Source organism: Cetorhinus maximus, chromosome 17 (genome assembly GCF_964194155.1).
Source record: "Cetorhinus maximus chromosome 17, sCetMax3.hap1.1, whole genome shotgun sequence".
NCBI lineage: Eukaryota > Metazoa > Chordata > Chondrichthyes > Lamniformes > Cetorhinidae > Cetorhinus > Cetorhinus maximus.
Genome location: NC_135895.1, coordinates 55,075,174 through 55,099,107, shown reverse-complemented (window position 1 = coordinate 55,099,107; position 23,934 = coordinate 55,075,174). Strand labels below are relative to the sequence as shown.

Below are 23,934 nucleotides of genomic sequence, written 5' to 3'. Positions count from 1 at the left end.
AGACAGCAGGCCAAAATGATTAAACTGAATAATATAACAGAACCTGAAGCTGCTGATACTGATATCTAGTCCCTGTATACTGTCAAAGCAATAAAAACTGAACCAAAATCCGTCACCCTTCAAGTGAATGGGAAGCCACTAGTAATGGAGTTAGATAGGGGAACCTCACCCATAGTGGAGGAAGAACACACATTTAAATACCTAAATGAAGGTACCCAGCCACTGAATCTGGAGCAAACCACAGTTCAATTAAAGACATACACTGGAGAGTCCATACAGGTAAAGGGCATCGCCACAGTACATGTGTCTTATAGGCAACAGACAGCCCAGCTTCCAGTGATCATAGTGACAGGTGAAGGATTTAGTCTTCTGGGCCGAGACTGGTTACAAAAATTTAAGCTCAGCTGACCTGAAATATTTCACTTGAGAACAGAAGGAGTTCCTGAACTGCTAAGGAAATACAACGGCGTATTTTGGAATGAGCTGGGAGAATTGAAGGACCTTCACATGCTGCAAGGAACCCTCAGGTCAGAGTTGGTTCCACTGGAAAATCGTAAAGAGAAACAAAATGAGTCTAGTGCCACTCTGAACAAACTGAAGAAACAGTTGGCAGAGAAGACTCAACAATGTTCAATGTTCCATGAGGAGGCAAGAGATACAAGAAGGAGACTGAAGAGCTGAAGAATCCGCTGAATGAAATAAAAGAGGCCATGGAGGGAAAATCATAGAACTTCCAAGATGCGAGTGGGTAACAAAGCTCAACTACCGAACTGAACCAAGTTAACATTTCACCAGAGAGAAATTTGGCCAACTGTGAAATCTAAATGAAGGACGAGACAAAACTCTGTGGAAAATAAAAAAAGAAAAGACAGAAATCAAATCAGAAAGGCCAATCGTCTATGTCTCCAGAACCCTCTCTGTGGCCAAGAAGGGTTATTCATAACTAGAAAAGGAATGTTTATCAGTGATATTCGGAGTGAAGAAATTCCACCAGTACCTGCATGGACGACATTTCACCATTGTGACGGACCATAAACCATTAATGGGGTTATTCAGTGAGGATAAAGCCATTCCACCAATAGCATCAACAAGAATTCAACATTGGGCTTTGAAATTATCTGTGTATGAGTATACCTTTATGCACTGCCCTGGCTTGCATATTGCAAATGTGGATGCACTCTGTCATCTCCTGTTACCAGATAGCATTGAATATGTTCCAGCGCCACAAGAAGTTGTGCTTGCACTGAATTTCTTGGACTATTTGCCTGTGTGTGCAAAGCAAATAAGGAATTGGACAAACAGAGATCCAATTTTGTCAAAAGTCCGAGACCTTGTATTGCAAGGGTGGTCGAAATCACCAGTGCCTGAAGAGACAAGACCATTCCATGCCTGTAAAACAGAGTTAAGTTGCCAAGATGGAATCTTGTTGTGGGAATCAATAGTCACCGTCTCTTCACAAGGAATAGAACCACTCTTGACAGAGATTCACAGTGTGCGCCCAAGCATATCGAAGATGAAGATGCTTGTGCGAAGCTATGTCTGGTGGCATAGTGACATTGAAAGCATGGTCTGTATCTGAGTGCGTGAAGCATCTGCAATAAGATAGATGAACTAATGGTACAAATAGTGTCGATAAAATAAGAAATCGTAATATTTTTCTTCCGGTAATAACCCTGGCATATTTTCTTATGTACTGGAAGTCAGGCTGTAATTGGATTAATTGGATGCAGGTTGTAAAAAGGTGTGAGGAAGTGAGGTAAAGATGGGGTAAGTGTGTTTTTATAAGTCTAAGAGCTAAAGTAAAGAATGATTTAGTCAATTCTGGGAAGAAAGCATTTCTGAAGAGACTAGTTGAAATAATAGAGAAATCAAAGTGGAGGAATGCATTTAAGGAAATACTGAAACCTATATGAGGGGGTAGCTGCTTAGATCTCCCAGAAGACAGCAGCATAGCTGGTCAGATTTCCCTGAAGACAGTGTGAAGAAGGCCAGATTGAAAGAACCAGTTGCTATTGGCCTCAGAGGATACCCCAAGGAAAAAGCACTGTGTGGTAAAATTACTGGACTTCTATAGATTTTAAAATCTATAAGGATAGTTGCTGAACAGAAAAGGGAAAGGTTAGCTCTGGGGGTAGTTAAGTTAAGATTTGTGGAACTGTTTTAAAGTATTGTTTACTGTGTGAAGCCATTTTTATGTTTAAATATAATTGTGTTTTTTTTCCTTTATTCTTTTAATAAATGTTTACTTTACTGTAAAATCATCACAAGTAGTCAGGGAAATAATTTCCTGATTTCAGAACCGCTCCTCATACTATACAAATTGCAAAAACTATTTTGGCAGCTGTTTCAAGTTTCCCTCTAGGATTTGAGCACCTCGGCATTTACCCTCCGCCGTGCCATAACAATAGCGATAAATGATTTAGATCTAATTGCCATTACTGAGACATGGTTACATGGCAATCAATGTTAAGAAATAAGTATTCCAGGGTGCAGAATATTTCATTGTCAGACAGAATGACAAAGCTGATGAGGGAGCCCTGATAGTAGTGGATGACATAAGGACATCAGTAAAGAAGAATCTTGGCTTAGAAGATTATGAAGTAGAATCAGGAAGGATGGAAATTAGAAATAGCAAGAGTTGGAAAATGCTGATGGGAGTAGATTATATGCCCCGAACAGTAGTTATAAAGTTGGACAAACCTGTAAACAAGAAATTATTGGAGTGTGAAACAAAGGCAATGTAATCATTGTGGCAGACTTTAATCTTCATTTAGACTGGACCAATCAAATTGGCAAGGGTGGTCTAGAAGATGAGTTTGTGGAATGTTTTTGTGACAGTTTCCTGGAGGAATACATTGTGGAGCCAATTAGGGATAAAGCTATTTTAGACCTGGTATTGTGATGAGGCAGAGTTAATTAGAAATCTCATAGCAAATGATCAGTTGGGAACTAGCGACCATAATACAGTTGAATTCCATACTAAGTTTGAAAGCGATATAGTCCAGTCACAAGCAAGGACCTTAAACTTAAACAAAGCCAATTACATAGGTATGGGGGAAGAATTAGCTAAGGTTGATGGGGTAAATAGAGTAAACGGTATGGCCATAAATCAACAGCGGAAAATATTTAAAGAAACAATTCAAAATGTTCAACAATACATGCCATTGAAAAACAAAAACTCAGCAAGAAAGATCCATCTGTGGCTCACTCGGGAAGCTAAGGATAATATGAGATTAAAAGAAGAGGGTTATATGGTTGCAAAGAATAGTAGAAAGTCTGAGGATTGGGAGTATTTTATAAACCAACAAAGGGCCACCAGAAAGTTGGTGAAAAGGGAAAAATAGAATATGAGATTCAAATTGCCCAGGAATACAAAAATATATTGTAAGAGCTTTTACAAGCTTATAAAAAGGCAGAGAAGCAGAAACAGGAGAAATTACTATGGAGAAGGAGGAATTGGCAGATATTTTGAGTCTGTCTTCAGAGTAGAAGGCACAAGTTGCATACTAGAAATAGAGGGTAACCTAGGTACCAAAAGCAGTATGGAAATTAAGGTAATGAGACCACACCTGGAGTCCTGTGTGCCATTGTGGCCTCCATTTTAAGGAAGAATATATTTGCATTGCAGGCAGTACAGTGAAGGATCTTTAGATTGGTCCCTGGGATGAGACCACTGACCTTTGATGACAGACTGAGTAAATTGGACCTATATTTTCTGGAATTTAGAAGAATGAAGGTGATCACATTGAAACATACAAGATTCTGAAGGGGCTTGACAGAGTAGACATTGAGAGGTTGTTTCCACTGGCTGGGGAATCTAGAACACAGTGGCACTGTCTCAAGATAAGGGATCAACCATTTAGGACTAAGATGAAGGGATATTTCTTCACTCAACCCAGAGGGTTGTGGATGCTCCATCACTGACTGCTTTCAAGGTTGGGATAGACAGATTTTTTGTCTCCCAGGGAATCAAGGTATATGGGGAGCACCCGGGAAATTGGTATTGAAGCCCAAGATCAGCCATCGTCGTATTGAATGGCAGAGCAGACTCAATGGGCTATATGGTCTACTCCTACTCCTATTTCTTGTGTTCTTGTGTTCAGTGTGGAAGGATGTACCCTGATAATGTTCACTTTATTTCCCATAGAATAAAAGAGAAACTCAAGAAAAAGTCTCTGAATTTACGTTGTTGTGCTTAAATGTGTTACAGAGCCAAAAGATGATATGGTGTACCATTTTATAACTCCCTGGATTGGTAAGTTGCTTATTTCTTACTTCCAGCAACATTACCTTTTTTTATGCTTAATATTGAGATGTGAGTGTCACTGGCAAGGCCAACGTTTGCCCATCCCTAATTTCGCTTACGACGATGGTGGTGAGCCGCCTTTTTAAACCACCTCAGTCCATACGGTCTAGGTACATCCACAGCGTTGTTAGAGAGGGAGAGTTCCAGTTTTTTGACCCAGTGACAGTGAAGGAACAATGATATATTTCCAAGTCAGGATGATGTGTAATTTGGAGGGAAACTTGCAGGCGGTGGTGTTCCCATGCATCTGCTGCCCTTGCTGTACTGGATGGTAGTGGCTATGGGTTTGGACTGCAGCAATTCAATAAAGCAGCTCATCCCCACCTTCTGAAGATTAATTAGGAATGGCAATAAATGCTGATCTTGCCAGCGATATTCACATTCCAAGAACAATTTTTTAACAATTGGATTATGGTTGATCTATACCTTCCTCTGTTTACTGGCCTTTGATTCCTATCGCTTGATCCCTTTTGCCCAACAAAAGTCTCAGCCCCATGTCTTGAAAATTTCAATTGGCCCCACCTTTTGGGATATAGAGTTCCAGATTTCTATTACCTTTTTTGTTTATATATTGAAAAGGATGCTTCTTCATTTCACTCTTAAATGTCCTGGCTCTGATCTTGTTCTAGATTCCCCACCAGAGAAGATAAATTCTCTGTATCTACCCTGAAGAAATGATCTTCATCATTTTAAGCACCTCAATTAAATAATTCATCAACCTTATAAACTCTTGGGAATGCAAACCAGGTTTATGCAATCTATTCTCATAATTTGGTCTTTTAAACCTTAGTATTGTTCTGATGAATCTGTACTGTACACCTCCAAGATCAATATGTTTCCTGACGTTCAATATATAAAACTGTACACAGAGCTCCAGGTAGGATTTGATCAACACTCTGTAACTGAGGCATCACTTTCTTACTTTTGATTGAATTTTGTAATTTTGCACTAGCTTTTAGTCATATATGTTACATGGACACCCAAAACCCTTTCTTCCTCCACAGCAGTTCCTGGGGCAGAAATTTGCCCTTGGCGTGCAGGATCAACGGGGGTGGGTGGGGGTGGTCGGAAAGCCGACCGCCACCCGCGATCGGCAGCGCTCCGCCATTTTACGCGGGTGGGCCCATTAAGGACTGCCCAGCCTTATACGTGGCTTGGGAATGAGCGTGAAGGGGTGGGCGGGGGTAGGGACATGATGTCCGCTGGGTCCAATGGCGACCTGGCGGCCGATTCAAATGCAGCCTCGGCAGCCCCTGGAAGGCTGCCACCAATGGACGCGGAAATCCTGTGAATGGAAACCGTAGCGGGTGGACATGGCAGGTGGGAAGGCAGGCCGGCGGGGCAGTCGGCCCCACATTTCTCTGATGAGTGCCCCCCTGGAGGAGGTGGCAGCACGGCGAGAAATCCTTGTCCCAGGGATGGGAGGAGGAGGCCCCCTCACCTTACCAAAAAGGCCTGGGAGGAGGTGGCATCCAGGTTCAGCAGCCACAATATGGTGAGGTGCATATGGGTGCAGCGCTTGGAGTGCTTCAATGATCTCCTGCGATCGGGAAGGGTGAGTACCGTGTTGGGATGGGTCACTTTGCAGAACAGTTAAGAGCTGCCCATCCCCCTGTGAACCTCAAAGGTGTTAGAGTGTGAGTGGCAAATGTCATTGAGACAGGATCTGGGCAAGGGGGTGAGCCCTGGCTGCTTGGACTGAGTGCCTTGTGGCTCCAGGGTCACGAATCGGCTGAGCCCTGCCAGTTGTGCCTCAGGTGGGATTGGCCAGGCTGCAATGGCACTGCAGGTAGAGAGTGGACTAATCAATGCTCCTCTGCCCTTTCAGGAGAAAACAATGCTGAGAGGTCGCGGACAGATAGGGGACCCCCACACCTCTTCATCCTCATGCGATATGAGCAGGAGGCCCTGGAGCTGGAGAGGTTCCATGCACCTCAGTCAAGTGGCCATGGTGAGGTTGGGGTTCCAGAGTGGGGTAAGAGTGCAGTGCACTGAGGTGAGAATGTCAATTATTGCAACCATTCCAGTGTAGTCTCTATTTTGATGTGAGCCTCGAACCTGGAGTCCCCATTGATAATCAAAAGACGAGGGCACCATGATGCATATCTTTGTCTCATCAGGGTGCCAGGCATGCACAGTGACAGTGCCATGACTTAAACTGATGACATGTCCTTCTTCCTTTTAGGCTCACCAGCAGCCATTCGTTCTGAGGAACCTGAAGGCCCACCCCTGACCTGGTGGACACCATGCTCACCACGCACCTGCGTCACACTCTCTCTATCAAGCAGGCACCAGCGCAGATACCAGCATCTCAGTGGGCATAACATTGCCGTGTAGTCTATCAATGCACATTTGTGAGGGCACTTCACACTCGCTTCAGGTGCAGGCGGAGGCAGAAATCCCCAGGGCGCCGGCAGTTGAAGGACTGCCGGGGACCAGGACAATGCTCAGTCGATAGCTGATGATGGGCCTCTGGAGTCATCCATGAGACAGCTGATGCTGGATGTCCAGCAGGGTGTGTGGGAGAATCTGGCAGAGTTACATGAGAGAATGCGTGTCATGGTGTCCGTTGTGGAGGAATCCCTGTGGAGCATGACCACTGCATTGACCCTCATGGCTGGGTGCAATATCTCCTCCGTGGAGAGAGTGGCGACCCTCATGGAGAGGCTCCTCCAGGGACTCAATCAGGGGTTCCTGGGGATGCACTCAGACCTGCAAGCCCTCACACCTGCAATGCCCTCAGCTGGTCAGTGTGAGATGGATTGGGCACCCAGTATCCCCACTAGGTGCCCATCCATCAGTTGTGAGCAGAGAGGTCCAGAGCAACCTGACGTTGGCACATCAGCTGCCTGTCATTTCTGCGGGCTCCTCTCAGGTCACTCCGGATGACGACAGCAGCTCCACTGCCCCTCTGCCAGTGTCCGTGGCACCTGAAGAGGCTGAGGCGGGGCCAGCACAGGCTCCACCGGCCAGAGGATGCCCACCAAGGTCATCAAGGCCAACAGGGCATCAGAGTAAGCAGGCTGTCTCCAATGCCGGTGCCAGCTAGGGGGGAGCACTTAGATGTAGCACCCGCAAGTAAAGCTTAAAGCACCTTAAGCACAACACAGCCTTATCACGGGTGATATTTGGTTCCCTCATTTTTCTTTTCCTTTTGTAATGGTGTGTGGAAAACACTGAGTAATGTTAATTTCTGCAATGTTTCACATTCACAAGTAAATGAGATGTTATTTTGTGCAACTGGACTCTGTGTGTTTCATTTGTTCTGTAGGTGCAGGGTAGGCCATGATGGACGTGTGTCTTCTGAAACTTTATTGCAAAGGCATATAGTGTATGTTGTTGACCAAGCAAATGGTCCTGTCAGGGATTGAGTGTGGAGCCTGCAGCCCTGGCATGTGGTGGTGGTTCTTATTTGGTAGGCTAGCTGAAGGAGCATTGGATCAAAGCCTCCAGGGTATCTCTGCCTCCCTGGAGGTTACCCAGGTCAGCATCTATGCCCTTAGCATTCTCCTTACCATGCTCGTCCTCGGACTCACTACTGGATTCATCATCTATTCCCTTTGCAGCTGCATCAAGATCTTCTTCCTCCACTGCGTCCCCCCTTGCCAGTGCCAGATTGTGGAGATCGCAGCATGCAACCTCTATCAGCGACACATGATCTGGGGAGTATTGCAGTGCACCCCCTGAATGGTCCAGGCATCGGAAGGGCATCCTGAGAAGACCTATGGTTCTCTCTACCACTGCCCTTGTGGAGGCGTGGCTCCTGTTGTACAGCTGCTTGGCTTCTGTTCTTGGGTGGTGGAGAGGCGTCATGAGCCACCTCTTGAGGGGATAGTCCTTGTCACCCAGCAGTCACCCATCGAGTCAGGCTGGAGCACTGAAGAGCCCCGGCACCTGGGAGTGTCTGAGGATGTAAGCGTCATGGGAGCTGCCTGGGTACCTTGCACAGACTTGCAGAATCTGTATCTTGTGATCACACACTATCTGCACGTTCATGGAGTGGAAGCCCTTCCTGTTGACAAAGGCACCGGGCTCACCTGCTGGCGCCTTAATGGCCACATGTGTGCAGTCGATTGCACCCAGATCGCGGGGAATCCCAGCAATCGCTGCAAAGCCTCTGGCTCGCTCTGTCTGGCTGGCTTCGTCCATACGGGAATGAATGAAAGTCAATGCACGCCTGAACAGAGCGTCTGTCACCAGTTTGATGCAACTGTGGACTGCTGATTGGGAGACTCCACAAAGCGCCCCCATTGACCCCTGGGAAGAGCCAGATGCATAGAAGTTGAGGGCCACCGTGACCTTCAGAGCCACTGGTATGGGGTGTCCACCCACACAGTCGGAGCAGATCTCGGTGTCGATCCTCTGACAGAAGAAGGTCACTGTCTCCTTTGAGAAATGGAGCCTCCTTTGGCATTGCACCTCAGACATATTGAGGTAGCTGCATCACTGCCTGTAAACCCTGGCAGCAGGATAGTGGTGTCTTCTGTGGTCCCTTCTGCCTTGGCCTTCCTGCTGGCCCTGCGTCCCTTGTGCCTGTGCCTTTCCTCCCACAGGTCGCTCCCCTAGAAGCTTAATAGGGATGCCTGGCCTCCTCCTCCTTCTGCCCCTCTCTTCCTCCTCAGAGGAGGTGCCTCCAGCGGAGACCACAGTCCACAATCCCCATTACCAGGGTATGGGAAGGCTGTCTGATACCTGGAAGGGCCACGCAGTGTGAATCCTCCGGGGGCCTGGAAAACAACACTGAGTCCTAAACTGAAACCTCTAAATTCTCTGAATGCAGCTCTGAGGTGAGATGAAGCTGTCCTGTTCACAGAAGCAGCCAGCAGCAAGTGATATTCTAAACTCCACACTAATCGCTTTGACAAGGCCACTGACCCCTCTTATCCCTCCCGTGGATGAGGTTTGGATAATTGCGGCCTGCCCACCTGCCCGTTTAGCCCACGTGACAGCCTAAAAATTGCACGGGCTATGTAAAATCGGAGACAATTGGTGTCTCAAGGGCCTTAGCTGGCCACTTAATTAATGGTGAGTGTGCCTCTGTCTCCATCGCGCACCCGCATAGCGAAATCTCGCAAGAGTGCACGTTGATGTCGGCACACTCGGCCGACGTCAATGTGCTTTATTTAACGCTCAAGTGGGTCAGGCGCACACCCGCCTGCCGAGCTAAAAATTCTGCCCCTAGTCTCTCACCATTAAAAGAATATTCTGATTTGTCTTACATCCAAAGAAAGTGGCATTATATTTCTTCACATTGACTCTATCTGTCATAACTTTGTCCACTCACTTAGACTGTCCTGTAATTTACTGGTTCCTCATTCAGGAAGAAATGTTGACCATGCCTTCAGGAAAATTCTTTGCTCTTTGAATAATGCAACTAGATTTTTTTTTATTACGTGTACCTGAACCTGGTTTAATGTTATCTTTCTCATCTGAAAAACATAACCTATGAGATGCAGCACTCCCTGGTTATTGCACTGAAGTGCCAATCTAGGTTGTATGCTCAATGGGACTTGGACTTGGACTTGAGAAGCAATGTCACTCTCCACATGAATTAGTAAAAATGTGGAACAGAAAAATGGTCATAAATAACTGAAAATCATTTGGATAAGGATAGGCATAAATCATGAAACACTATGTCCTCAGTTTAATTGGGAAACATGGAACCGGTCTTTCTTTCCATTATAAAATTACTAAAACTTCACTTGAATAATTTGGGCTCAAGGCTGGACACAGTTTCCTTCCTCTAATGCCATATTCTACATCTTGAATTTTTAACTCAGTTCTAGTTTCTTGTTTGATTGCAGGAAGCTTGCCTCCGAGCAAAAAATTTGAAGAGATGCACTTCCTTAGCAACAGAAGTTTATATTTTCTGTTCAGCCAAGAGTTCTCATACTAGTTCCTTGGCAATGCTCACGCTTGTGGGCCAACAGTTCCATGGCAACCAATGGCCTCTCATGCTTGGATCTAAACAGCATTAGCAGGATTTGAGCATGGAGGATATCTCAGCAGTGCCTAGTCTTGTTCTTTTATTCAAAATCCTTTTCACCCTCTTTTCGAACACGAGTAACTGGGTAGAGATCTGGAGGAGCTGTCATGGTTGATTTATTTGCCTCCCGAGCATAGGGGCGCTGAGACCAAAGTTAGTGTCCAACAGTTGCCCAGTTACAATCAATTAAGTCAGCATAGAAAAGCAATTGCACCTGGGGCTTTTTTTGCCTCTGTAGGTTAGTGCTATACCTTAACCATTCATTTTTGGGGAGGAGAGAGATTTCTAAACACAATGTATATCAAAACAATGTGGGTTTTTAGCCTGTGGAGCATGTCGCAAAGGAGGGGCACAAATATTTTGGAACTAAAGTTATATGCTCTTCTCTGTTGATTTGGCTGTTGTTTTGTAGTCATTCATGTGTATCACCTACCATGGAAATCTCACCCAGGTGTAATTCTAGATAGCAATTATTTGGAATAATAGAGGCCATTATATCTAAGTAAATCGTGTTCTCACCTGAGATCATTGCAGTTGGAAGGAGGCACCTTAGCAATATTTTTTCCTGTTAAAGGTTGCTGATGCCAATTGTAATGCTTGATCACCAACCTAACTGAAAATCAGCAATTTCCTTAGAAATCAGTGAGTGAGCCACACATACCACATTCAGTCAGATCAGTTGTACATTTGCTCATTGAGTGTCTGAAAAATAACAGGATAAGGGGCTAATGATTTCACTAAAAATATAAGATACAGTAAGTTCTTGCTTTAAGGTTCCCCGTTTGAAGTCATTTCGCTTTAACATTGTGCTTTTAATGGGGTCAGTATTTGTGTTTAGTGTTGGGGATTTGGATGAATGTCTTTTCGCGCCGGGTATGAGTTGTGTTGTGTGACCTGATCAGTGCCATTTTGGAGCAATCCCTCCCACTCCCCAACCCTCCCATTGGCTGACCAACCCACTGGTCGACTTTCCCACTGGCTGACCGTCCCGCTGGCTGAACCTCCCATTGGTCAACTCTCCACCTGACCAACCATCCTGGTCTCTGCTGCCCCTCTTGCTCGCCAATCCTCCCTCTCCCAGCCCTCATGCTCAATACCTCCCCAGCTTGCGGCTTACCTCCACAACCCTGCAACTTGAAGCTGCTTTCACTCTGCAAGTTGCTTTCTGCCTCTCATTGCTCATCCCTTGAGCCCTCGCTCACAGTGCTTTCCAGAAATGCGGCTACAAGGTTAAGCAAGGAATTACTGTATACAATTTAAACATTGATGATGTTCAGGAGTTGCTATCTTTCATTCCCAGGCGAGGGTTTACTGGTGAGTGGTGGACAGAAATGGTTCCGCCACAGACGACTGTTAACGCCTGGATTTCACTACGATGTTTTGAGGCCATACATAAGACTGGTTGCAGATTCCACTAAAATCATGTTGGTATGTTCTTTTAGGAAAATCTTTAACTCATTGCCCTCTTCTGGTTAAAAACTGTTTCTTAATTATTTTATGTTTTAATTTTTAAGTAAGCACTTAGTAATTTCCACTGGTGATAAAGAGATTGTTTTAGCACAAGTATACTCATTTATTTCACCTAGTGCATATTTTATGTGTTTTTTTTTGCTTGCTGTGTTAAACAATAATGATACCTGAGAAAAGGGATAGTGCTGTTGAAAAAAATGAGATATTCATTTCAGTGAAGTGTGGACTAGAGGTAAACCTCACCTTTGTGATCACCTCTTACAAAATCTGTATTGATAACTGGCTGGGTCTTGAACATATGAACGAGGAGCTCGAGTAGGCCACTCAGCCCCTCAAGCCTGCTCTGTCATTCAATAAGATCATGGCTGAACTGAATGTAACCTCAACTCCGCATTCCTGCTTACCCCCAACAACCTTTCACCCCCTTGTAGATCAAGAATCTATCTAGCTCTGCCTTAAAAATATTCAAATACTCCACTTCCACCGCCTTTTGAGGAAGAGAGTTCCAAAGACTCACACCCTCTGAGAGAAAAAATTTCTCCTCATCTCTGTCCTAAATCAGCGATCCCTTATTTTTAAACAGTGACCCCTAGTTCTAGATTCTCCCTCAAGAGGAAACATCCTCTCCACATTCACCCGGTCAAGAACCCTCAGAATCTTAAAGGCTTCAATTAAGTCACCTCTTACTCTTCTAAATTCCAGTGGATATAAGCCTAACCTGTCCAACCTTTCCTCATAAGACAACCCACCCATTCCTGGTATTAGTCTAGTAAACTTTCTCTGAATTTCTTCGAACTAATTTACATCTTTCTTTAAATAAGGAGAGCAGTACTGCACACAATACTCCAGCTGTAGTCTCACCAATGCTTTGTACAACTGAAGCATAACCTCCCTACTTTTGTCATCAGTTCCTCTCACAATAAATGATAACATTATATTAGCTTTCCTAATTACCTGCTGTACTTGTATACTAACCTTTTGGGTTGATTCATGCACTAGGACACCCAGATCGTTCTGAATCTCAGAGCTCTGCAATCTCTCACCATTTAGATAATAAGCTTCTGTTTTATTCTTCCTGCCAAAATGAGCAATTTCACATTTGCCCACATTAAACACCATTTGCCAGATCTATGCCCACTCACTTAACCTATCTATGTCACTTTGTAGCCTTTTATGTCTTCTTCACAATTTACTTTCCTACCTATCTTTGTGTCATCAGCAAATTTAGCAACCATTCCTTCATCCAAGTCATTTATATAAATTGTAAGAAGTTGAGGCCCCAGCACTGACCCCTGTGGCACACCACTCGACACATCCTTCCAACCAGAAAAGACCCATTTATGCCTACTCTCTGCTTTCTGTTAGCTAGCCAATCTTCTGTCCATGCCAATATGTTACCTCCTACACCATGAGTTTTTATTTTCTGCACTAACCTTTGATGTGGCACTTTATCAAATGCCTTCTGGAAATCTAAGTACAGTACATCCACTAGTTCCCCTTTATCCACAGCATATGTGACTCCTTCAAAGAACTCCAATAAATTGGTTAAACGTGATTTCCCTTTTACAGAGCCATGTTGACTCTGCCTGATTGCCTTGAATTTTTCTAAGTGCTCTGCTATAACATCTTTAATAATAGTTTCTAACATTTTCCCTATGACAGATATTAAGCTAACTGGTCTGCTTCTTGCTTTCTGTCTCCTTCCCTTTTTGAATAAAAGGCTTATATTTGCTATTTTCCACTCTAATGGAACCTTCCCCAAATCTAGAGAATTTTGGAAAATTAAAACTAGTACATCAACTATCTCACTAGCCACTTCATTCAAGTCCATCCGGACCTGGGGATTTGTCAGCCCGCAGCCCCAACAATTTACTGAATACCACTTCCCTGATGATTGTAATTTTCCCGAGTCCCTCTCTCTCTTCCATCTCCTGATTTACAGCTATTTCCGGGATGTTACTTGTGCCCTCTATAGTGAAGACCAAAGCAAAATGCCTGTTTAATTCAACAAAAACAAAAATACCTGGAAAAACTCAGCAGGTCTGACAGCATCTGCGGAGAGGGATACAGTTGGCGTTTCGAGTCCGTATCAGACTCGAAACGCCAACTGTATCCCTCTCCGCAGATGCTATCAGACCTGCTGAGTTTTTCCAGGTATTTTCGTTTTTGTTCTAGATTTCCAGCATCCGCAGTATTTTGCTTTTATCTTATGCCTGTCTAATTCATCTGCCATCTCCCTACTTTCCATTATCAATTCCCCAGACGCACTCTCTATAGGACCAATGCTCACTTATATAACTCTTTTCTTATTTAAATATCTATAGAAACTCTTACTATTCGTCTTTATATTACTAGCTAACTTTCTCTCATAACCACTGAAAAACACAACCGAGCCAACACCATGCTTATATTGGGAAAAGGCAAATGATTAGGGCTAAATTGGAGAATCCCTGAAAATGAGTGCAGGGATTGTGAAGCGCAATTAACTCATATGCATAATTCCAGCAGCATGCCAACTTCATGCCACCTGCTCAGTTGAATGATTGCTGTGTGCAGCCAACACTAATACGTTCATTGGCTGACTGCACCAACAAGGGGCCCAAAATAGTGAAGTCCTGACACACTTAAAGTAGCTTGCAGCTCTTAAAGGGAAGGTACATTGTAGCTGGAGCAGTTACTGGCAGTCATGCGGGAAGTGAATCTGACCTGGGAAACATTGAAGTATCAACAGGGGAGAAAGCGGGTTCCAGGTTTTTCATGAAAATCCTCTCTTTGGCAGCCATGACTTTGTAGCAGCTTCCAATCCCTTAGAGAGTGCTAGCTCTGTGCAGGGGCACTCTTTAAATATGACACCTGAATTACTGTAGGCCTGAGTTGATGGCTGGGCGGACGAATCAGAGGCCGACCAGAGTCAGTGATCCGGTGTGTTTCCCTGGAATGCATTATTAACGAGGTGGGATGCGCCGGAAATGAGACGATGCGGCACGAAAACCCGCCATTATGGCTGGCAGGTAAAACGTCCTTTTTCCTGCCCACTACCACACTTCTTGCAAATCTGGGATGATTCCACCCTAGGTTTTACTTTGTCATGAACAGGTCCATCCTGTGGAAATTATACATTTAAAGGTGCTTGTTGCTGGGCTACACCAGCTCATGCCTTGTGTTTAACGTGATTTTTTCTTAAAAGCTTCGGGGAGCTACTGAAATAAACCTTAAACTGCCAGGGAGAGTCACCAGGACATTTTTGGCCCTGACCCATGGCAATAATTTGCTATGAGAATCCCTTTGCTTGCACTCTTGATAGAAGAGGTCAATAGAAAGAAGCAAAAAAAATAGCACCAAAGGAGGATTAAGCCAATTTACTAGTATGGCCCCCACCCTACCATTAATTTGTAGGCCCTTAAGCTATTACAAGGGACTTGACAAGATTGAAGAGGGGAGGATCAGAAAAAGAACAAAAGGAATGATCTGTGATAGGGTGGAAAAGAGGAGACATTAAATGACAAATGAGCTGGTGGTGCTGCATCAAAGGAACCAGACCGATATTGGTTTGCCTCTGAAAATGATTCAAATGATGAAACAGCATGAAGTTGGCTTGCTGTCTTTATTGCAATCAATGAGTGTTGGCCAGTCACACATCACAATCCTTGCATCTGTTTTTTGGGGACTGTTGAATTTTTGTCTCCAAGGTGTCTGACTGAAAGTGTAGTAGTGCATGAGCTTAGCTTAAGCTGCAGCTATACAACTAATGACTTTGATTACTTATATTATTGGATGCTTATTTGTTGCCCTTTGTTTGCTTTAAATGTCACTGCTGGACCTCACCAGTCGTTAAACTTTACCTGACTTAGTTCAGCATAAAGCACAGTGTTCTTGCCCAGAAAATCCTGACCTCCACACTCAGTGCTGGAAATGCACTAGCTGCATTTAAACAAGAGACTGGAGGAAGAGAACGCAGAGAAAAGACAAATAAACCAAAGTAGTGCATTGTGTTTCTTCAATTGATTAATTACCTGTTTGTTGTTTATGAATGATTTCTTAAAATGAGTTGAAAATGAATGTCTGTTTGCACAGGATAAATGGGAACAACTTTGCACAAAAGAAAATCATACACTGGAACTTTACCAACACGTCAGTCTTATGACATTGGATAGTATTCTGAAATGTGCCTTCAGTTATCGTGGCAACTGCCAGATTGAAAGGTTAGAATTTGAAAAGTGTTATGAAAAAACTTGCAGTGCAGCTTTTTACTTTAAGGCTGAAAGGGAAACACACAAAAGTTTATTTGGGATCTTTTATGCATGTATGATATTTGTATCACATTATATAATATGCACGCATTAATGCCAACCCCACCCTTTCATACATCAGGAGACAATTGTTTTAAAACTTTTAAAAAGCACAAGTTGCCATTTTTTTCAAGCATAAACCAATGTAAATTGATAATTGGTTTATAAACCTCATTAGTGGCTTATAGCGCAGGTAATGTTTTCGCCTGTTTTTTTGCTTGTTTTTCTGTAAACAATATATCTCAAAAACTAATAGATGTATTTCAACGAAACTTAATACACAGATAGGGTACGGCCCAAGGAAGAATTGATTCGCTGTGGCAAAAATGTGAATCAAGACCCCGATCTTGGAATATTTTAAAGGATCCGTTAACATTGGGAGATAGGACAAATTGACTATTTTTTTAGAAAGCTGTGGGTTGTTTCATTTGGAATGTTATTGATTGTTTTAGAATGTTGTGGATTGTCACAGCCGTAATGAGCAGGAGTCCATGGGCAGAATATTTCACATGTCGGGCGGGCATGCACCCCACCCGAATGAGTGTAAAATGACACGCGATGACGTTGGGAGAACGTCCTGATGTCATCGAGCACTCGCGTGATATTTTGGTCAGCAGCGCGCCCGCTGACAATTAAGCAGCCAATTAAGGCCATTAAAGTCATAATTAAAAGAAATTTTTCACTGCCTGGCCAACCTTACAGGTGGCAGGCAGGCAAATCGGCCACATGGCCTTTGGATTTTTTGCAAAACCACATCCACGGGCGGGATGAGATTTCGCCCAGTGATTTTTTTTAAAATTTCGACTAATTTCTAACATGTCCCTGCTCATGTGACAGAGGGGACATGTCTTTAACATTTTTTAATTCTTCATTTTTTATTTTAAAAGTCTTCAGCTCCTTGTGCCTCAGGGAGCTTTTACTGCGTGCACCTGCACGCATGTGAGAACTTCTGCGCTCGCCCTTCTCCCACCCCCCCCTTACCCCGGCAGTGCTAAGTGCTACAGCGTGCGATTCACACTGGCCGACCCGTTAATTGGCCAGCCAGCGTGAAATCACAGTCGGGACCCGATCGCCGGTGGCAGCGGTCCATTTCGCGGCTGCTCCCACTCGCTTCCGCCGAGCCTGCTTGACAACTGGAAAAACCTGGCCCATGTGTGGGGGCCTGTAATTGGGAGGTCTGTGTGCAGGAGTGTATGTGCAAGGTTGGGGGGAGTTTGTGAGTAGGGGGGATCTATGAGCAAGGGGTCCATGAGCATGGGTCTCTGTGCTGGAGTCTCTGTGTGGCATTAATTACTGCCCCAGCCTTAATCAGGGCAGAGGCGGGAAGGCAGCGGAGACGACCCCCCCCCCCCCCCCCCCCCCCCCCTCCCACCATCCTGCCCCCAAACTCATCCCCAGGAGTGGGCATTAAATTCCACCCTATCAGTGGGGATCTATGACGAATGGTCTATGAGTAGAGGTCTATGAGCTGGGGTTGCTCTGTGGAGACTATGGTCAATGAGTTAGGATGCAGGGGGGCATTTAATCAGGTAAGAGGGTGCTGAGTGGAGACCCCACTGCCTTCCCACCTCCGCCCAGTTAAGTCTGGGGTGTGAAGGCTTATGGACAGCCTTCCAGCCTGACACTAATTGAAGCCCTTAAGTGGGAAATTAATGCCCACTTAAGAGCATTATAGACACCACTGTTGCTATTCAATCAGCGGCAGGCAGGAGACTTTCCATACAGGACACCTGAGAAGCAAACCCTTGCCGGGTTTGATTGCAGGCTCCCAGGTGGGGTCCCATATTCAAAGGCACAGTGCCTGATTGAGGGGCTCAGCATCAGGGAGGGGCACAGGGGACACTGAAAGGCACATCCTGGCCCTTAGCTCTGAACCCTCTTGCCTCTGACCCTCCTCTCCACATTCTCCCACAAGCCCCACTCCACAACCCCACCCCACCCTCATTCACCTTTGGCCATGAATCCCTCGTCGATGCTGGGCCTCTGATGGGTGCATTTCCGGCTGCTTCCACTGCAGCAGAGGGATCTATGAGTTGGGGGAGAACAGTTTATGAATGGGAGTCTATGTGTGGAAGACTGGGCATCTATGAGCTGAGTTCTATGTGTGGGGGGCCTATAAGTGAGAGTTTATGATTGGGTGTCTGTGTATAGGAGGCTCGATAAGTGGGGGGCTATGAGTGGGGGTCCATGAGCAGGTTTCTTTGTGTGAGGAGTCTCCCTCACTTACCCGCACTCTATTTGACTCCCCACAATACTGGGCCTCAGGGAGTGTTGGCTGGCTGGTTGGTACCAGGATTTCGCTGGCCTTTTGTGACAACTAACCTTTGCACCACACATGTCCCAGGCAATAACCATCTGTAACAAGGGAAAATCTAACCATCTCCCTTGGCATTCAATGACATTACAATCGCTGAACTCCACCACCATCAACATTCTGTGAGGTTACTATTGACCAGAAACTTAATCAGAGAAGCCATATAAATACTGTGGCTACAAGAGCAGGTCAGAGGCTGGGAATTCTGCAGTGAGTAACTCACCTCCTGACTCCCCAGAGCTTGTCCACCATCTACAAGGCATAAGTCAGGAGTGTGATGGAATACCCTCCACTTGCCTGAATGAGTGTGTCTCCAACAACATTCCAGAAGCTCAACACTATCCAGGACAAAGCAGCCCACTTGATTGGCAACCCATCCACCATTTCCAACATTCGCTCCCTCCACCACTAGTACACAGTGGCTACAATTTGCACCACCTGCATGATGCACTGCAGCAATATGCCAAGCCTCCTTTGGTAACACCATTGAGCACCTCTGTGACCTCTACCACCTCGGAGAATAGGGGTAGCAGGTGCATGGGAACACCGCCACCTGGAAGTTCCCTTCCAAGTCACATACCTGCCTGACTTGGAAATATATCGCTGTCCCTTCACTGATGCTGGGTCAAAATCCTGGAACTCCCTCCCCAACAGCACTGTGGATGTACCTACACACATGGACTGCAGCGGCTCAAGGAGGCAGCTCACCACCACCTTCTCATGGGCAATTCAGGATGGCTGCAGAACAGAATTCGATGCCAGCTATGAGAGACTTCTAACCTTACTATTTTCCTGATGCATTAACAGTCCTGCATATATTTCCCTATATCTTCCACAAATATACTCTCACCAAGCAAGCCTTTAGGTAACTCACAAATCTCCCATTTCTGTCACTTTATGAATAAGCACACATCTCTTCACATGGATACTCTGGTGGAATCTTCTGGTGATTATTTACTTTCAGCAGTCAGGACAATTCCTGTCCTGACACTGCACTGGTTTGCAGTGCACACTCTAGAGTGATCTTCTAAGAGGTGGCTTCCTATTTGACCGCATCCACATCTGCCATCCAATTAAGGATGGTGAGTGGGTTCATGAGGCTGCAGGCCCAATCAGAGAGCTCGCAGCTTCAGAAGGCTAGCAGCCCACCTGGAGAAGCAAGTGTGCTCAGGCAGAAAGCTGAGTGGGAGGGCACCTTAAAATGGAGGCATTCTTGGAAACATGTATAGTATTTCAAAAATGAGGAGGGACGAAGCCGTAAGGCATCTCAGAGAGGAGGAAAACCCCCTCCGGACAAATTGTTCGAGTCTTCCTGTTGTGGTAAACAGAGACCACTTGAATCTGTGAGTTTTCTAGTAAACAAAGGTTTATTCAAGCAAATACTGAGAGATCAGTCCTCACTGCCTTTCCAAGGACCTCTTTCAATAATAAAAGGTCTGTGTAGCATATTTATAGCTCTGGGTTATAGCAAAACACAATGTCTTACACATACATCAGCTAATCAAAAGCCTTCTACAGATATCCCGTTATTTTATTGTGTCTCTCTTGCCTCCTGTCACGGGCTGTGTAATTACTAATTCCTGTTGTTCTTCCTGTAAATTCTCTCCTGGATCAAGAATGAGAGGGCACAGATATAAAGTGATTTGCAAAAGAAGCAAATATGACGTGAGAAAAAACTTTTTCACACAAAGAGTGGTTCGGGTCTGGAATGCACTGCCTGGAAGTGTGGTGGAGGCAGGTTCAATTGAGGCATTCAAGAGCGCATTAGCTGATTTTGAATAGAATCAACGTACAAGGGTACAGGAAAAAGGCAAGGCAATGGCGCTAGGTCATAATGCTTATTTGAAGAGCCGGTGCAAATACGATGGGCCAAATGGCCTCCTTCTGTGCCTTTAAAATTCTGTGATTCTGTGAAATTGATAAGATCTAATTTCTCCATACCGTCATATACCCGTCGAGGTGCTGTACCAAATCTTATATCTTCAATATCCAATCTAACATTATCTATCAAGTCCCGAGCAAACATGTCACATGCCCTCCCCTTAGACTGTGAGTCGGTCGTATTAATGACTCTGGTATACCTTACCCCTGAACTTGTATACCTGCACTGTGAATCGCCATCCTCCTGCGGTCTTATTTGCTAACCGGGAGGCATAAGCGCTGTAACTTTCGTTTTGCCCAATCAGCCAATAAGACCAGGTTGAGGTTGGTCAAATTGTAGGTCACCTCCAGCGTACTCATTGTAACATCAGCCAGAATTTTCGCTCGGCGTGCGGGCGTGCGTCCGACATGCTCGAGTGTAAAATGACTCACAATGACGTTGGGTGAGCGTCCCGATGTCATCGCACACTCACACGATATTTCGGTTGGCGGGCGTGCATGGGAGTCGGCAGTGCACCCACCGACAATTAACAGGCCTCTTAAGGTCATTAAAGTAATAATTAAATGCAATTTTTTGCTGCCCGTTCAACCTTACAGTTGGCGGGCAGGCGAATCAGCCGGGCACCTTCGGATTTTTTATGAAACCTCATCCATGGGCGCGATGAGGTTTCCAACAGGAGTTAAAAATAAAATAAAAATGTTTAAATTTCATTTATAACATGTCTATGTTCACGTGACAGAGTCACATGAGTGGGGACATGTTTTTAAAATTTTAAAATTCTTTATTTATGTTTTTAAAATTCTTCAGCTCTCTGAGGCAGCTCTGTGCCTTCAGAGAGTTTTCAGTGCGCATTCCCCCAGCGCATGCGCAAACTTCTGCGCTCACCCTCTTCCCACCCCCACCCTAGCAGTGCTCAGTGTTGCAGCGCACGATTCACGCTGGCTGGCTGTTAATTGGCCAGCCAGCATGAAATCATGGTCGGGGCCCAATTGCAGGCGGCAGTCGGTTTTGCGACCACTCCCAGGCCCGCCAGCTGCGCCCACCCAACGAGGTAAAAGTCCTGCCCATCACGTAGTATCACTTTGGATTTCCCAATTCTAATTATCCCATCCAGGGGCGGTGACATGTTGGCTGGGCATTAGTGATACCCACAGGTTGACAAATTAAAGCATCTCGTATTGCTACAACCAAACCGACTAACAACATTTATACATTGCTCTTGACAATATTGTCCCTCTAATCCTGACTCCCAAACAAATGGGGGCAGATTACTCCATCCCACCATAATTTTCAGTCCTGTGTTGGACACAGCCTGAGCTGGTGTTGTATACTCCCTTTATGTCCACATTTCCAGCCGTGTCATTAGTGTAAAAGCCGAGGCAATGTTACCTGAGTCAGACTGTCCCATTTTGATAATATAACCTGAAAAACACAATGGCTACTGGTAATGACTCAATGTGAAATCCAAACACATGGTTTCATTATCCACTCTCTGCTCCCTCCTTTCAATAATTGCACATAATGCCTGAGATGCAGACAAAAGTCCTTATCGATGTTCACAGTAGGTGCCTCCCATGCTGCTAATTTTGTAGCGAGGATGAGTACAGCGGCGGCCTCCCTACAATTCACCATTGCTCTGGGGATTCGCCTGAAACAAAATAATTAAGTGAGTGGCTTGTTGCTTTCCTGCTGGTAGAAACAGACTGTGAGATATAAGGCTTCACCTGTGACTGATGCTTCCAAACATACACATGGATCACTAGTTATCATTATCCTCAAGGTCCTTGCCATCGCAGGGTAGGGCCCAGTCTAGTACTGGTACTCCCTTAACTATTACCTTATCCCTCACTTCTGGCATGTCCTGGGGGAGCTGCTCCCACTCACTTCTTTCCTGGTCCGCTATCTCCTGCTGCTGTCTCAGCTCGGATCTCAATTCCTTAAGCTGTCTACACAACTCTACAATGCACCTTCTTATCCTATCTTTCAATTGCCCGGTATCTTCACTTCAGTGGCGGTTCTCTCCGGGAGCTACTTAACTCTGCCTGTCTTCAGGGTGTTAATCCTGTGGTCCTACTTTATGTAGCTCGCAGGCACATTAATTATCCTTTTTCCAGCTCTTCCTTTACCTGTATCCATCTTGTGGTAAATTGTTGTTAAGTATTATTTCGCCTTACCCTTCAATTGCCTCGACTACATATTTCTACCTTTTAAGTTTTTTTTAACTCCCTCTGGCCATGATCATCCTAAAACTGTCTTAAGGTCAGTTTCTCTAATGCCCTGATGGTTTTAAAATGTTTCCTTACTCTTTAGGCCAAATTAACCATGTCATATCAAAGGGGGTCTCCATCTCTGGATCTTTGCTTATCTACTCCTATACGGTTCCAGTTTCTCAGGTGATGGCCAGGTTATCAAATTCAGTTCTCTTAAAACAGTTTGTATCTTGTATCCTCTTTCCCTAACTCTATCTCCTAACCTTAATCATTTCCTCCTGCCATTTTACGCATGTAATAGTTACCATCTTATCTCGTTCAGGTTGTCTGGAGAGACTTTACACTGCAATAAAGTATTCTCATAATATTTTTAAAACAGAAATCAAACATTTCTATTTGATTCCAGGCATTAACATGTTTTGCTTCCTTATCTTCTCCTTAAACAACATTTCATTTTCTCAAAAGTAACCCACCAGATTGTGTCTGACCTTTTATTTTTCACTTTAAAATTATCCCAGATTCAAATAGCAGTATTGTTGAACTGCTTTCTTTAACTCTGCCAAAAATTGGATTTCTGCCAAACTTTGTCAAGGTCTTGAGCTTAACTTTATATTTTGGGAACAGACTTACAAATACAAAAAGCTTGCAGAATTTGAATTAGTGTCAATTGTTGTCAAACTTTTAAAATAAAAATTCTTTTTTGAGTACTTTATTGTGAACCAAACCTCAAGTTTTTAAACTTTGGAAGAACTGTAATTTACGCCATCAAAATTAAAACTACCTCTTTCTCATGTGTATAAACTTGTATCCAGTTTAACGTCTTACATGTTTATCAACACATAGGGGAGAATTTTCGGCTCGGCGAACGGGGGCAGGGCCCACTCGCTGAAGCGTAAAATGACAAGGGGTGACGTCGGACGTGCGTCATTTAGATTTTCAGTTCGGCGGGCACACAGCCGAGTCGGCTTCGTGCCCACCAAACCACCAAAGGCCTGCTAAGGCCATTTAACTTTCAATTCAAATAGTTAATGGAGCTGCTGTCCAATCTTAAGGTTGGCGGGCAGGCGAAAAGCCCAGGCGGCCTTCGCATTTTTCATGGAAGCTCATCCACGGGCGGGATAAGGTTTCATGAATGATTTTAAATTTTCACAAAAAACTTCAATAAAATTAATGCACATGTCCCAGCTCATTGGACAGTTTCAGGAGACATGTTATAAAAATTTTTCCACCACTTTATTAAGCTTTTTACACTTTAAACTTATCTCCGTGCCTCAGGGAGATTTCTGCGTTCTTTCGCGTGCATGCATGCGTGAAAGAGCGAACTCCCGGTTCAGGGAAACCCCCGCCCGCACAGGGAGTGCTCAGCGCTTCCGGGTGCACGTCACACTGGGTGGGCCTTAATTAGCCCGCCCACGTAAAATGGCAGCACGCACCTGATCGGGGGCGCCGATCGGGTCTGCGTCTGCTCGCGCTCGCC

The 23,934-nt window shown here is 44.8% G+C and overlaps 1 protein-coding gene across 1 annotated transcript in view; it reads left to right on the top strand.

Annotated features, from left to right (window-relative positions):
* The window catches only part of cyp4t8 (cytochrome P450, family 4, subfamily T, polypeptide 8), an 89,914-nt gene that overhangs the window by 15,962 nt on the left and 50,018 nt on the right, over positions 1-23,934 (top strand). Inside the window, exons 3-5 of the mRNA XM_078561246.1 lie at positions 4,211-4,255; positions 11,593-11,720; positions 15,837-15,964. Coding sequence (XP_078417372.1) covers positions 4,211-4,255; positions 11,593-11,720; positions 15,837-15,964 — 301 coding nt within the window. The remainder of the gene's footprint in view (positions 1-4,210; positions 4,256-11,592; positions 11,721-15,836; positions 15,965-23,934) is intronic.